Source organism: Lepisma saccharinum, chromosome 11 (assembly GCF_977018435.1).
Source record: "Lepisma saccharinum chromosome 11, izLepSacc3.1, whole genome shotgun sequence".
NCBI lineage: Eukaryota > Metazoa > Arthropoda > Insecta > Zygentoma > Lepismatidae > Lepisma > Lepisma saccharinum.
The window spans coordinates 59,379,047-59,394,959 of record NC_139239.1 but is presented as its reverse complement, the minus strand read 5'-3'; the positions used below and the strand labels follow the sequence as shown (position 1 = coordinate 59,394,959).

The window sequence follows — 15,913 nt, the reverse complement described above, 5'->3', positions numbered from 1 at the left end:
CGAGCGTCGAGGAGAGTTTGAACGCAATTCCTTGGAGTGTAGCAACCGCCGCGTAACTAATGTCAACTGCATTGTCACTGTTGTCGAGCTGTCTCCACTCCGCGGCAAGCACCATAAGCGTCAATCAAAAGCCATGACGCGGCCTGTTCGTAGACTTCCCAATTATTCCGATGAGAGTTTCCTCCATCTCCGCTATAGTCTCTAGGAAACGAGCGACAAGCGTTGTTTATTCAGAGACTGTTTGTGTTTACAATGGTTCGTCCGATGCCTCAAACCGCTGACAGACAGTAACAAAAGAGGGGAAAGACAATTTCGTCGCTCGTGTGTTTTGCAAGTTTAATCACCAAGCCGCTTTGTCGGCAATGTTTGTTCACTCGTTAATTACAGATAATTATCAAAAACCAAGTGCAGAAAGCAAATACTGGAGTGTGATGAAAAAACACCTTGAAATGGCAAATGCGGAAATTGTCGGAGATCTGTTTTGTGCACGTTTTGTGAGAAAAAAAACCGTTCCGTTGAGGCTTGCTTCAAGCACGCAAACCACTCTAAGCAACAAAAAAAATCAAGGGGTCCCGGGTTCGATTCCCGGTGGAGGCACATAGTGGTTTGGATCCCACTTTAAATTGTAGGCCCAGTCCCGATTAGCCTTATTCTGCATAAAGTGGACTTAAAACACCAAATCAATCAATCAATGTATGTCTGTGTGTGTGTGTGTGTACATATGCAAGTACAGTAGAGCGTCGATTATCCGAACGACCGCTTAACCGAACTGTGTACTCGCTCACTTTCAGATATCTGTAATGAAAAAAGTACGTGACTTAGCTGCTCGTAAGCGTGTAGGCTTGCTTAGACAGACCAAAATAAAGGATTTTTTTAAACGTTAATTTTGTGTACTGTGTGTATTGTTCATGCAAAATGCGTATGTAATATGTACATATTTTTGTTTAATAAACTGTACCACATACTATATATTCCTACTAAAGTTGCCTTTGTACGTTACTTTGTAATACATACTTAGAGAGATGCCTGTTTTTATGAATAAATTTACTGTACAGTACTTCTTTTTGGCAAATAAACATGTACAGTTCGATTATCCGAACAAACCAGTTTTCCGAACACCCATGTCCCCCAATTACTTCGGATAATCGACGCTCTACTGTATATGAGAGGGAGATTGTGCGTGCGTGGGTGCCATAGTTTCTTTGATACGGCCTTAATTCAAATTTATTGAAACCCAATTATTCGCTTTACGGAATAACACGGAAACAGACGGTACGTTATGTGTAAACTTTTTCTCGAAGACATACCATCAGTCCACCAAGTTTAGCTCAGGACTATCTTTTATGCTTTTTTGCATCGCTTTTCCAACATGCAATCGTGAATTACAGAAATGTCGAAATGTTGTCAATTACCAGAGACCTGCTCAGGAAAAAAAATCAGGTGTGCCTTTATATGGCCTAATTACCATATCACAAACATACGAACATATTATATGTATGGTGGGTGTCATGTAATGCCCTAAGCAGTTTAACTCTTCGTATTCCTGCTATTTGACTTAAATTCAATGTCTATTATTTCATTATATGTTAATTGTGTCACAGGCAACCAATTTAAGGAGGAAGATCCATTACATAATCTACTTCCGATTTAGTTTTCAAATGGCGTCACCTCCTCTTACTAGTGACGTCACACTCGTTACTCGATAGCAAGTGGATGGACCAATCTGGATATATCAACATAATGACGTGGACACAAAATAAATAGGTTGTGAACATTCTGGCGATCATCAGAGTCAACGAGGCAACAAGCAAAAGTAAAATACAGACGCAGATGTCCATTGAACACTATTCTTTCTCCTTCGATTTCTATGACAGTTCAAAAAGAAAATACTAAGCTTGTAATATACCTTGCAAATCTAATATACGAGGAATAAACCTTATATTAAGGTTAATATTAGGCTTTCGTTTTCCTGTAATGTGAGGAAACTTTGCAGTGTATCTAAGATTCTTACTCACTACTAAAGGATCAAAACTTAATTCTTTTCAGTGACGTGGAGGTACGTCACAATCTAGATCAAAAGAACACAACTAGAGCTAATTTTGCAAATTCCATTATTATTTGTTATTGTTATTTCGGAGGTATTTCGGGGTGAATCTTAACCCCCACCCTCTTCTTGGCGGGCCCTTCACCTACAGAGTCAATTTTCAGGACAATCTGATTAAACTTCATTAACAGGTTCTGATTTGGATCTATTACGCCATATACTAGAAGCCTGGTCTCGACGAATAGCGTGACGTGACGGTTGGCCAATCAATGAATTCCTGCTGCACAACAATGCTCAAGCAAGTAATAACACGACACTCACCTTTAGCTGACCTTAAAAATATCCTGTTGTGAGTGTCGTCAAATGACAAGGAAACGGCACTTGCAAAATTGTCATTGTCTTCACTAACTTTTGTGTTGCTGGCACCAATGATCTATCCTGGTTAACACTGCGCACATTTCCCATCAGGGTAATCGACACGGAGGCACGTGGCTGGTCAACCGTCCATCACCTAGGGGCTAGAAGCACTGGCACCTGGTCTAGATTATCGAACACCTGAATATCAATGATGAGGCAACGCTGCACATGCTGAGCGTTCAATGAGGCTAGCTTCACACGAGCCCCCCCCCCCCCCCTTTCCCTTTGTCCGATATCAAGGCTATTTCCTTCCACGGGGCGCGCGGATTGGTTAAGGCTTTCAAATTCCTAAAGCAGCTGTTTGGGAAATGGTTACCGGCACGAGAATTCGCGTAACGGCAACTTCGATATCAGTAATTATACCTCCCTGACATGCAATCCCCTTCGACTATTTCTTTTTTTATAGCTTTGCGATTCACTCACTGCCAGCGGCGTGCCGAGAATGGGTATGGTGGGTCATGCCCCTACCTCCTTTTCCCCATAAAAAGTCATTACGTGAAATCATGGTAAAATATAACAGTGACTACTGAAAAATGAAAACCCTTACTTTTTAAGGGAGAAGTTAGGAATTTTTGCAGACTAGGCCAGGTTCTTGATATAAAATTGATTAAATTTGAGTTTGTTTTTAATCACTATATGCACATAATTTAAAGTGGGCTCACACCTGGTGTTCTTTGGTTACAATGCGACGTCGTTACCAGAGAGACCTAAAATTCATTAAGTACTCGTAATAATAGTAACATCAATGACAATTTTTACTATCACTATTTTTATATCCTTGGAAAATCTCAATTAAGGAGCACGACTGTTTTCCTTTGATTTTAATTTCAAACTATTAATATATGCAAACAGAGGCGTGCCCGGGGAAAAAAATTCGGGGGTTGGCAGTGTATATGTGCGCGCTCAAATTTTGTTGATGATATTATTTCACCACTGGCATTCCTAAAATACATATATCTTTGGTTTGTGTTGTTTAGCGCCGCTTTTCTTCCACTTTTGGCTAATCGCGACAATAAGGATGAGTTATATGATAAAATTGACGACACTCGCAGAACAGCCGTAACCACGCCGGGATTCGATGGCGTCGTAGCGCGATGTGGTAACCACTTCGCCACGGAGGTCGGCTAACATACATACGTTTATCATTCATACATAAAAATATCGAATACTACATAGTTTTTCTCCATGAAGTTTTCTTTTCGTATTTCTTGAATAAAACACTAACATTCGCAAGAAAATGTCAACACTTAACCTCTTTAAATACAGAGGACGATTCCCAATATCTCTAAGGACCCCGAAAATCTGAAAATGATTTCCCGGTGTCGGAATAGGGATATTTTCTTCCAGATTAAAATACCAAAGTTTAAGGATCCCGCACACCCCAGCGATCTGCAGAATCTTGAAATGTGATATCTTTTCTACATGTATACTCTCGTAAAAACATTCTCATATTTTGATATAGCTTCTACTTATCAAGCAGATTATCTTCAGAAGTTAAGAAAAAATTGGAGGCATGAAGTTCATGTTCCTTTAAGTCCACTTTGTGCACAGATAAACCAACGAGGTACTAAGTAATTGAAATTTGTTTCTTCCAACTTCAGTTCTAGTAGGATGAAGGAGTCATCCGAATGGGCCAAGATAAAACAATACATTTGTATATGTTCCTGTGCAATGCAATGTAATGTAAAGCAGAATGTAATATACCTAGTCGTGGGAGACAATGATTGATATTGAATGTTTATGAAGTTTTCTTGATTTCTGGTGGGGGAAGGGCAAGTGGTCGACCCTCTTTCCTCCCCTTTGGCGCCGCCACTTTATGCAACATGAAAAATATCATTCTGTTTATTAAAGCCAAACAACACGAAATCAATCAATATCTCTAACCTTTCCTATCTCACAAGCAAGGAAAGCTAACAATATATACGAGGGTAAGTAAATAAACAAACAACTCCTAATAAAATAATTTTCCACATGGTTCCCTTGCTGTCCCCTTAATGCACATGCTTTCTTTATGCTCTCAGAAACGTTTTTTTAGGGGGTTTAAAGTACACTGACGTAAAACGTACCCCCTACCGATAGACAAGCGTCTCTATGAATTTCGGGAGGTGAGGAAATACCGTAAGTCGGCTATGTTAGAATTTCCGGGGGATAAAGTACACTGATGTAAAACCTCTCCCTTAGCGATAGACAAGCGTATCTATGAATTTGCAGGGGGACGAAATACCATAGGTCGGCTATGAAAGAATTTCAGGGGGATAAGTACACTGATGTAAAACGTCCCCCCTACCGTTAGACAAGCGTACCTATGAATTTGTTAAGGGGACGAAATACCATAGGTCGGCTGTGGTAGAATATCCGGGGGGATAAAGTACACTGATGTTTTAAATCCCCCTCAGTGATAGACAAGCGTATCTATGAATTTGGAGGGAGTACGAAATACCATACGTCGGCTACGGTAGAATTTCCAGAGGATAAAGTACACTGATGTAAAATTTCCCCCCTTACCGATAGACAAGCGTATCTATGAATTTGGGGGGTGGGGGACGAAATGCCATAGGTCAGCTATGGTATAATTTCGGGGGGAAGATATACAACAATTAGGTCCCATTGTGTTTCGTCCCCCTTGTGTTTATTGAGGGGGAAATTCTACCATGAGAGGGGGGGTTGTATTCTTTCCGGGGGGACATTTTACTTTTACCGGGGGAACATTTGCCATGGGGGGCGTTCTATAATGTAACACCGGCAGTTGGTGGGTAGACCTTGGCCCTCAAGAGCAGTTGCGCCACGGGTTATTTTTATCATCATTATTGTCATACTTAATGGGTCTTTCGTTCCATAAAACTACGAACTTCATACAATATAGATGTAATTGATTGGCAATTTCAGGTTCTTCAAGTCAAGAATTGAATCAATCGATACCTATTAATTATTCAAAAAAGTTAGAACTTGTTGTACAGTCAAGAACACTTCTGGATTGTAATCATCTAATTGAAAGTCAATGGGATTGCTGTACATTTCTCCAAATGTTATCTGACTGCCCTGAAATATTTATATTTCTGAAATCTTTACCAGGATCACATACCATGAGAAAGGCGAAGAAACCAGATAGGTTGCGTGGTGGTAACATTCCTCGTTTGACGAAATTATTTCAATTGAATTCTGACAATCATTTTAGATGTACAGTAAAGAGAACCACTCCTATTATGTACTTTCCAAGGAAAAAATAAAGTTCCCGAGTGTGAATAGTAACAATAGTGTTCTACATTTCGGTATTCAAAACTAGCTTCGAAATATTTGCAACATTTTCTGTATATGCCAAACCTCAACGTTTGTATGTTAAATCTGTCAACAACACTAGGGTGTGAAGTAAGTCTAGTCTTTTAAATTGCACACATCGTAACTTCACAGCCAGAAAAAAATAAAATAAAGAGGCTGAGCAAATGGGAACATAATTCGAATCCTACATTGAATTAATTTTTACAAACAATTCTGAAATAAAGCTATTTCATTTAATTACTACAGTTCATAACCAACAATTTCCATGTCATACTAATAGAAGAAAGAAACTAGAGAGATTTGACTGAATGGAAAAGTCTAATTTTGTTGAAAAAAGAAAGCTAATGCCCGAGCATTTTACCAGCTGCTGTACAAGATCGCTGGAAAGCAAGTGTCTTGAATCATGTGTATGAATGCACAAATTACTACTTTCCCATGTTAAGATGTCACATTTTTGCAACGGATTGTGAGGAATATTAATTTCTGCACAATGTACATTACTTTGCAAGATATTGTACAATATGTTTTGCCTACACTGTTCTTAATTATATCTATCCGCTTCAAAAGTCAACACGTAACTATGCTCGCAAACATTCTTTCTCATATTTAAGTTTCAGAGTTGTACTCTATTAATATCATGTGTGGGCATTCCAGTACAGCAAGGCCAGTAGTGCTGACACACAGCATTCCAATTGCAAAATACTTTTTTTTAACATAGAATTCTTCTTTATTTTCTACCATCTCAGAAGAATGAGTTTGTAGTCCTCCCAGTTACAGTCTGTTGGTTTACAATATGGAAACCCTCAGCACCATATTGTGGCAATTGGACAAAACATCTGTTTATTTTGCCCAACATGCCGGGTCAAGGGAAGGCAGGACACGAAGATGGAAGTAGGTGGCCTTGAACCATCCAATAGCAGGTCAGTTTATATGTGCGATACCTTTACTCCCCAATCAGCAAAGGCTAACATGCAGTCGCAGCATCAGTATGGTCTGTTGCTGTATCTACCATAGTGTTGCAAACTGGGCAGTTAAATATCTACGTTCAAGGGATTTTTGTACTCTAAAATCCCATTATCAGCATTAAGCATTTTTTAAAATTATAATTAAAAGGTTTGGACCATAGTAAACACACCAAATATGATTTTGACAAAAGATTAACATACTATGCATGAAGGTGATCGATTAAATGATACTGCAAACCTTGGAAGCAAAGGACATTTATATCAAGAAATGACTAATGAGTTTGCAAAGAGAGTAACGCCACCCCCTTTCACCTTCAAATTGCCACTAATTAAAGATCGTTTCTTAATTTTTCTGGAGCTGTTTCTCTAGGGATAAAAGTCACCGCACGCCACAGATTTTAATATGTTGGATTAATATAGTTTCTGACTTCATGCGATAAGCAAGAATGTAAATCTTTGACCATTGTGTTCTTCATCTAGTAAGGGTACGAAGAGGCGGCTCGACATATTTGCCAAAAAAAAAAACAAGATGAAGAAAGAGGGATATTGTTGTAACTCAAAATAGAAGAAGACAAGATAAGCTACCTAGATATATTAATGAAAAGGAAGAGAGGACAATAAATTGAAACCGCTTGGCATCAGAAAAAGTGTGCAGCAGGGGTATTCTGCCACAAAAGAAGTGAGGTAAGTGAGGTGACAAAAAGAAATTTTATAAAGAATATGGAGGACAGAATAAAAAAAAAATATGCACGAAAGAATGTGAAAAGGAAGGCAAAATAAATAGCCTATGGAAACAGCTGGAAAAGAAATGGCTATGAGAAGAAGGATAGACTGGACATAAACAGAAGAAGGAAGAAAAGTGGCAGGGGAGAAGAGAAAGAGAGAGAGAGGTGGTTTGGAATAAGGAGTATGGGGAAGACCACAGAAATTATGTGCAAAGTGCTTAGGAAAGCAGGCATTAAAACATACAGGAAGGGAGGGCGTAGCATCTTAAGAATAGTGAAGAATGCAAATAAGAAAAAGGAAAACAGAGAAGAGGAAGGGATTATCTACGAAGTGAAGTGTAAAGAATGGCAATATGTGTACATAGGAGAAACCAAAAAGAGGCTGAAAGACAGGTTGAAACAACATAGGGATGATGTATGACTTAAAGAGAGAGAGAAATGTGATATTTAAACACACGAGAAAAACAGGACATGACATAGAGTGGGATGAGGCTAAGCAGATAGGAAGAGAGAAGAGAATACTAGTGAGAAAATGGAAGGAGGCCAAGGAAATAGAGAAGAAAGGAGAAGACACAATGAACTGGAATGGGGGACTGAAGATAAACAAAGAATGGAAGAAGGTGTTAGAAAGAGTGGAAAGGTCAAGAAAGAAAGAGGAGAGAAGAAGGAAGAGGAATGAAGAAAGAAAGGATAAGGAAAAAGAGCAGGAGATAAAGAGTCCAACCACTTTCCAGATGAAAGGAAATGTTTAGCTAAATCGCCTGTCAGGTGAAAGTACAGTTGACAAGGGAAGGCCACCTGCTGGAATGTTCCAGAAAAAACAACTTTCTAATAATCTTATGTCTGGAGGGGAGTGATTTTTGTGTATATATCTTCCTGTTTTGTACCTTGTTTCATTTGTACTTGGTACAGAGTCTGAAGACCTTTCTAGAAGGTTGAAATGTTACATTTAGTTTATGTTTTATAATAAAATAAATGTCTGCGTTGGTCAGCATATTGAGTTTTTCATAAGGGTACCTGGAGCAAAGTTAATCTTTCTCTGCTGGTGCTCAAAAGCTACATTGCCACATTAATGAATTCTAGACTTAGAAATATTTCAGGGTTGTCATAACTTTTGGAGAGGTGCACTAAATAGTTTATTAAAATATAAATTATACTGTTGTATCCTTTTCTACACAGATTAATATCGACCAAACTTTATAAAAGGAGTCATACCTGACATTTTCCCCATCTCTGGGTTCAAACAACAATAAAGAAAAAGGACAATATGATTGGAAAACTTGAATTGGCAACTATCTTGATTAGGGAGTTAATTCCATAGATTAATGTACGGTTTATTATATATTGCCTATGCTTACAATTGTTCCACATGTGCATTGTTTAAATCCAATCAATTCTCTAATTTATCGAATGCACACATCTATAGCTTCCACTATTGGCATTTACATTAACGTGGAACTAGCGTAGGTGCCTCTGCATGCCTACCCTGTAATTCTGACTACAACAACAACCTCCCAGGGATAAGCATTCTAGTGCATTTCCTTATGCAGCATTCTTACTGTAGCTCAATAGACAATACTATGCATTCTTGGAATTTGAACAATGCAAAACTTCCTAATGGAAAATTGGGAATTTCAACAAAAGTTGACCTTCACTACTTTTTACTTCTCATTTCAATTAGTTTGGTCTGCTATTAATGGTTTAAACACTGTACATCTAGAGAAAATCTCTGCCGATTGAGCAACAATTAGTCTCGCGCACAAAGATTCTCCTTGTCGTCATAAATTCAGGTCTGATCTGTTCCTGATCAGACCTAAACCAACACTTTTATAGGAGGATAATGAAATTTTCCCTCACAGACTTGAAATTTGCCATTGCAACGGCTCTTTATATTTTAAATGAGAGCTCCTCCAACTGGGTAGGGAAATCTAACTTTGAGCAAAGCATAATCAAGTAACATATTTGCATACACGTATAAAACATATAATTAAACCTTTTCACTTTCTTGCCATATCTGATTTCTGGCCGACTTACAATTAAATGCAATATAACAGAATAAAAAACAATCCCCAATCTTTACAGTTCATTAGTCAGTTCATTCAAGATGTATCAACATCAGATCCTGGTTACTGCCTATGTGGTTATGCAGTAAACAAAGACTTCGTTTCTCGTGTCTCTAAATAAAAATTCACATGTGATGCCTGTTTTGCAGTGTGTCAAAATATTCTTCCATTCATCTACTTCAAGTTTTTGTGTGTTAATAAAATGCAATATTCTATGACTAAACCGCAGGGTTCCTTTCTCTCTTCTTGGTTCAAAAAAGTGTTATACCTCAGCCCCAGTAGTGTGCCCAATTAAAAGGGGGGGGTGCCTTTGGCACAGAATTCATAAAAAAGAACGTCAAAGGCAGAAAAAGATGGCAAAATGAGGATTGACTACTCAAAAAGTACACATAACCAGCAGCCGCCGTGCCATGGCACTACCCTCAGAAGAAATGCATACCTCGCGCAAGTATTGTTAAATGAATACATTCATAGTTTACAGACAAGGAGATTCGAATCTTGCAATTGGTCAAACTGACGTGACGACCGCCCCAACCTCCTCACTGCATGGCCAGCTGTTTTGTTTGTACCCTCGCGAGGCAACAGTCCGTGCTGCCCAAGAGCTGGCCGAACCAAGTTGACACACGTGCAGAGGGTTGAAGAAGTCTCAGCAAGGAACATTTCCACCATGAGTTGAGAACAAAGTGGCAGGGGGTGTGGTTAGCCCATAAGACACCAACTGTGCCCGTTTTTGCCTGGCACGGCAGTCGGCGAGGGACCTTTCGCAGTGTTGACACAGTTGCCACCTTCAGAGATAAGTCGCTAAATACAACTGATTTGTAAGACCCTTTGGGGAAGTAATTTCTACTTTGGAGAAACGAACCTAGTATTTTTATGTAGATTTTCAGCGAAAAATGCAGGCTCAACCAGGACTCGAACCCGGGTCTCTGGCAATCCGTGCCATTGCTCTACCGCTGAGCTACCGAGCCGGCCTGGCTTCCCCCGCATTTTTGCTGGTGCTGTATTACCTGTGTGAAATCGTCTCTGCAAGTGCTACTGCAACGGGATCTGTTGCCTTTGAAACACTACGGACGTCGACGTTGCCTGGTTCCTCCCAGCGTAGAGATATCAATTCATTAAATTAGGCACACACAGGAGATGTACTATGTAGATTTTCAATGCGGGGGAAGCCAGGCCAGCTCGGTAGCTCAGCGGTAGAGCAATGGCACGGATTGCCAGAGACCCGGTTTCGAGTCCTGGTCGAGCCTGCATTTTTCGCTGAAAATCTACATAGTGCATCTCCTGTGTGTGCCTAATTTAATGGACTAGTATTTTTAGTTTTACATCAGTGTACTTTATCCCCACTGGAGTTTTACATCAGTGTACTTTATCCCCCTGGAAAGTCGACCATAGCCGACCTATGGCATTTCGTCCCCCCTCAAATTCACAGATACGCAATTTCATCATATCATCACTCATCTTAATCTTCGCAAATAAGCCAAAAGTGACACAAGATGCGAAGTAAAATAAAGAAAATCAATGAAGACACAAATAAGACCTTGTAACTTTGTTGTATTTTTCATTAACTTGGCATGTTAGTAAAGAATGGTTCCAAATGTACACAGTTTTTAATAGTTTTCACTGATATTTAGCTCTTATGGATTAAAATAGTTATAATTTTGAACCAAGAAGACATATTTGCAATATCAACAATAAAATAATTTGCTTTCATCAAAGTCACACATATCATAAATACGAAAGTTAAATAAATTACAAATACATTATTAGGTCTACCATAAAAATATTATAACTTTTAAAATACGCATTACAGATTAATGAAAGAAATATTTTATAAAAAAACTAAACTGTTCAAAATAATTGGTATGATTCAGATCGAATTACACATTCCTTAACTGTAATACATTTTTGACATTGCTTGTAAGGCATGGTATCTTAGAGCAGCCTTAAATGGGCATGCCCAATTAAAAATCAAACGAATTTGTATGTGCTACAGTTATTTATATCTAGTAGAAGAAAAGTATGTGCTTCTCTACTAGATTACAGTTCACATCCAGGTACGAGAGTAAAATTTAATTCGAAACTGTTATTATGAGCACTGCTGCATGTAAACAATGGTATCTACAGTAGATACCACGTTTTACATGAAATAGAATGTACGTGGCCATGCACAGTTTTAGTCGCATTTTTGATTGGCAACCTCTTCATTCTCCTCATTCTTAGTCGGTGGTATATATTCCGGGTCAATATGGGAATCATATACACTTTCTAACTTGTTCTCATCTTTGCTGTTGCCTCAATAGTCGCGAACTTTCTGACACACGTTGCAATTCAGTAACAGCCGTTTCGCCGCCATCTTTGCTACTTTACTACTTACCATATTTTACATGAAACAACTGGTAGATACCATAACTTTCAACACGTCTAGCTTTGTCATCTGTTGACGAAACGAAACACTTCGAGTACGATTCGACTCCATTTATGAAGGACTACACGATGCACATTGTAACTCCAAAATGACCAAAATGTTACTTACCATGTTTTACACCAGAGCCCTTCATTTAACCTGGAATACTTTCCCTTGTGCCTTCAGTGAACCAGGTAGCATTACTGTTAGTCTGTTGTTGCCACTGGTAACAATGCACTGGCAGACGTTTCAAGAGAAGCAGACAAACTTATTCTTTTGCCAAGAAGAATGGAACAACTGCTACAAAGCACAGTTAAAGCTTTGTTTTTTCGAGTTTTTGAGGCAACGGGTCCTGGGTTCGTATCTTGTACAGTACATTATTGCCCTGTAATTAACAAGCCCTATATTTCACCTCTGGTGTAGACTTATTTGCCTAGTGAAACTAGACCCGATTACTGTATTTGTACTGAAATTATTTATACTTTCACTCTCTGGAAAAGGATTGCTTGAACATTTTTTGTTCATTGTAATATGATGATATCTATACTTTTTATAATACATAACCGTTCCCATGCCCCTCACACTAAAGTCTCCAATGCTTATAGTTTCAGTATCGTAACGTTAAAGAAGTGTAATGACCCTGCATGGTCAACACTTACTTATTAATAGACCGTGCGTGGTCGCTATATTCCTTTTTTTGAATTAACATTTCCGTTAAAAGGGTTGAGCAGTTAATTTAACTTGTTAGATTCATTTTTAATAACTGAGATCCCTGTGAGGCTTCTTATTCTCAAAGCACACAGTTTTCTTTTTATGTGAACACGTGCATTTAGTGATTTTTCTACTAGTGATTTCTCAGTATAAAAACATGATAATTTTCAGCACAGAGGTTTTAAAGCGTAACCGAAACTGAGTTGGCAATGCATAGATTTAGTTAGGATTCTCACCACCGTGATTATAAATTCAGAGCAGCGAGGCCGAGAGCTCAGTTGGCTGCCTGGTGTCAACTGGCAAACATCCAGGGTCTAGCAGCCATCCCAGAAGGAAGGAGGGAAGAAAGAAGAACAGCCTAGCAGCAACCTATCCTACCTTGTGCAATCACCACGGCTGATAGGTACTCTGGTTCTACCTGTCTACTGAAAATACCAGGACCTTCCTTCCTAAATTGCCGTCCCTGCATAGGAGGCACTGGTTGGCTTGCCAATTCCCAGCTACAGCTCGGGGGTGTCGTGGTATCCCATGGCCCTGGTCCTAGTGCCCACTTCTCGGGGCACCACTATTCCTACTCTATTTTACAGAAAAGTCCGTGACGTCTTCAGCAGCCTACGCCTAAAATAAAATTAGGTCCCCATACTCCCCCTGGCACTTCACTGCAAGGAATAAATTGGATGTTACCTGCCCCCCTTCCCCCTTATCCCTTCAAGACCAGAAGTGGTGCAGGTAAAAGCCCTTTAGTGTTACAGGTAAAATACATGTGTGTGTAAGTCTGCTAACAGACATTCTTACATTGCGTTTATAATAAATAAATAAATTAATATGGTTTATCCCTTCTTTTCTTTACACCCAGCAAGCCCTGAGATATTTTGGAGTCTGTGTTCACAGACTGTTTAAAAAGTTAGCACCTATGGGAAAACTTTTGCCCCCCTCCAAATTGAAGAGACTTAAGAGTATTGAGCACAGCCTGTATCCTATTGCTGTGGCTGTAGTGTTGTGTGGGGCTGGATGTTGCATAAGTGATTATATTTTTTACTAATTAAAAGAAAAGTTTCCCGTGCATCACGTGCCATGAAGGCACATTTAGGGAAATGTGGGGGTAGGACCCCACACAGTGTCGATCTCTGCCAATTTGGAGGTGATGTGATCAGCAATACACTCCAGCCACCATTACCCCCCACCCATGGGTTGCCCCCAGGTATCCATTGATTTGAGGCTGGGTGAGCCCCAGAGCCACTTTATGCGGGACAAATTCCAACCTCAGATCACTCACCCTGGAAATCAAACCCGGATCTCTCATGTGGCAGTCAGATGACCAACCGACAAGACCACCACAGCTCCCGGAGGTAGGAATGGAAACATGATAATTTTTTTTAGTAAAATCAGCTTTAAATACAACATTATCCTGAAAATTCAAACCAATAAAATATTTCACATTGTAATCTTTAGAATTAACTTACCTGGATTTTGGAGGATGTAGCATCATCCAAACCCAATTCAGACAAAGCTCCTTTCTTTCTTAACAATTGCACAATTTCTTGGTGATCTCCGATTAAGGCACAATCTAGAGCAGTCAGTCTAGAACAAGAGAAAATACCAGCAAATAATTTTCTTGATTATCGTACTTTAGCTATAAAACAACATGGCTTCATTAGAATACTCTTCATGCTACTATACTCCTGTTGCAATATTCATTCAACATTGCTGTAGTTATTCATTATAGTAAATCATACATGTACGAATATCAAATGCCTCTTCATTTTAATAATCATGAGCTTTCAATACATGGTTTTATGAAATTGATGAATCTACATAAAATGTTGAATGTTAGTAGTGTAATTGATGATATTATAAACCCGAGAAATGATGAACCCCCCCTCAGGCAGATTTGCCTACACTTAAAACTTGCTCAACATGCCCATATGAGCTTTTTGCTCAAGTGTGGTACTCCGTCTAATCCAAGATTTTTGTAAAAATGCCCTCAGGAAGTTCCTGTGAAATGATGAGCCCCCTCAGATTGATTTGTCCACACTTACAAAAGGCACTTCTGTGAGATTGTTGTCCATAATCCTGTCAAAAATATGCCCCTCTTGATATTTTTTTTTGCCCACACCTAAAACTAAGCCAAGATGCTCATAAAACCCACACCCACCCACACACACACACACCCAAACCCACCCACACCCACCCACACCCACACATATTTACTTCCGGTCCACTTCCGGTTTGCCTACTTCCGGTCCACTTGTGGCCTATTTCTGGTTTATTTATATTGCATCATGTTTTGCAACAATTTATTACCTAATATTATGCAAAAAATTATTAGACATGTGTTGTTTTCTGATTGGTTGGTTATGACATAATGTGATGATGTGTTATATTCTGATTGGCTTATTGTTTCAGATGTTTTCAATGCGGTCTGTGCTTAGGCTATATAAAGAGATTTTGCATTGCATATCAGCCAGTATTGTGAGAGTTGTTGAAGAGTAAGGGTGTGTTGTTGCAGTGCTGCTCATATTTTTTAAACACAAAAATATTGCAGATTTGTATAAATTGAATTACAAATCTATTTGATTTAATAGACAGAATTTTTGACAACCTGTCATAGGTTTATTAAGTATAGAGTTTTGATTTGAACCCCAAGAAATTTTATATAAATACCAAAGCCAAAAATATTAACACACATACACACACATATACACACACTAGGTATACAAAACACACTGCTGAACCCAACTGATATTTCTTATTAAGCATAGAATTTTGATTTGGACCCCAGGAAATCTTATATAATAAACAACAACAAAAATGCCAAATCAAAAATATTGTAATCAATGCAATAAGAATATAACCAGCCCCAATTGGGCCAGGCATCAAAGGAATTGTAATGCAGACAAATGCAGAACTCCCACAAAAATATGCCCTAAATGCCATAGAAAATATAGCATGGAATACTTCACATATAAACATAAAGGTACTTGTTCTGCACAGTCATCAACATTGCCCCCACAACCATCTACATCTGGTCTGAAAAGGAAGCATGAATGTTAATGCTAGAGCAGCAAAGCAGCCACGCTATGAACCCATCCATAGCAGTTTTAACGGCCAATTAAGGGATCACCGTTTTGTATCAGAGCCAAGATGTGACATTAAGAATTTTTTGAACAGTATAAATTCTGATGTGCAGGCAATTCTAAAATCACAAAATGGCTCTTATAAGCTGTCCCTCAAATTGTTTACACAATATAAGAAGCCAAATGGCACAAAATTTACACAGCCCCACATAACAGAAACTGTACCGGTAT

At 38.9% G+C, this 15,913-nt stretch overlaps 1 protein-coding gene across 1 annotated transcript in view; it reads right to left on the bottom strand.

The window, feature by feature from the left end:
• The window catches only part of LOC145995049 (uncharacterized), a 186,876-nt gene that overhangs the window by 134,724 nt on the left and 36,239 nt on the right, over positions 1-15,913 (bottom strand). Inside the window, exon 5 of the mRNA XM_083131581.1 lies at positions 14,069-14,186. Within this exon, the coding sequence (XP_082987707.1) occupies positions 14,069-14,186 (118 nt within the window). The remainder of the gene's footprint in view (positions 1-14,068; positions 14,187-15,913) is intronic.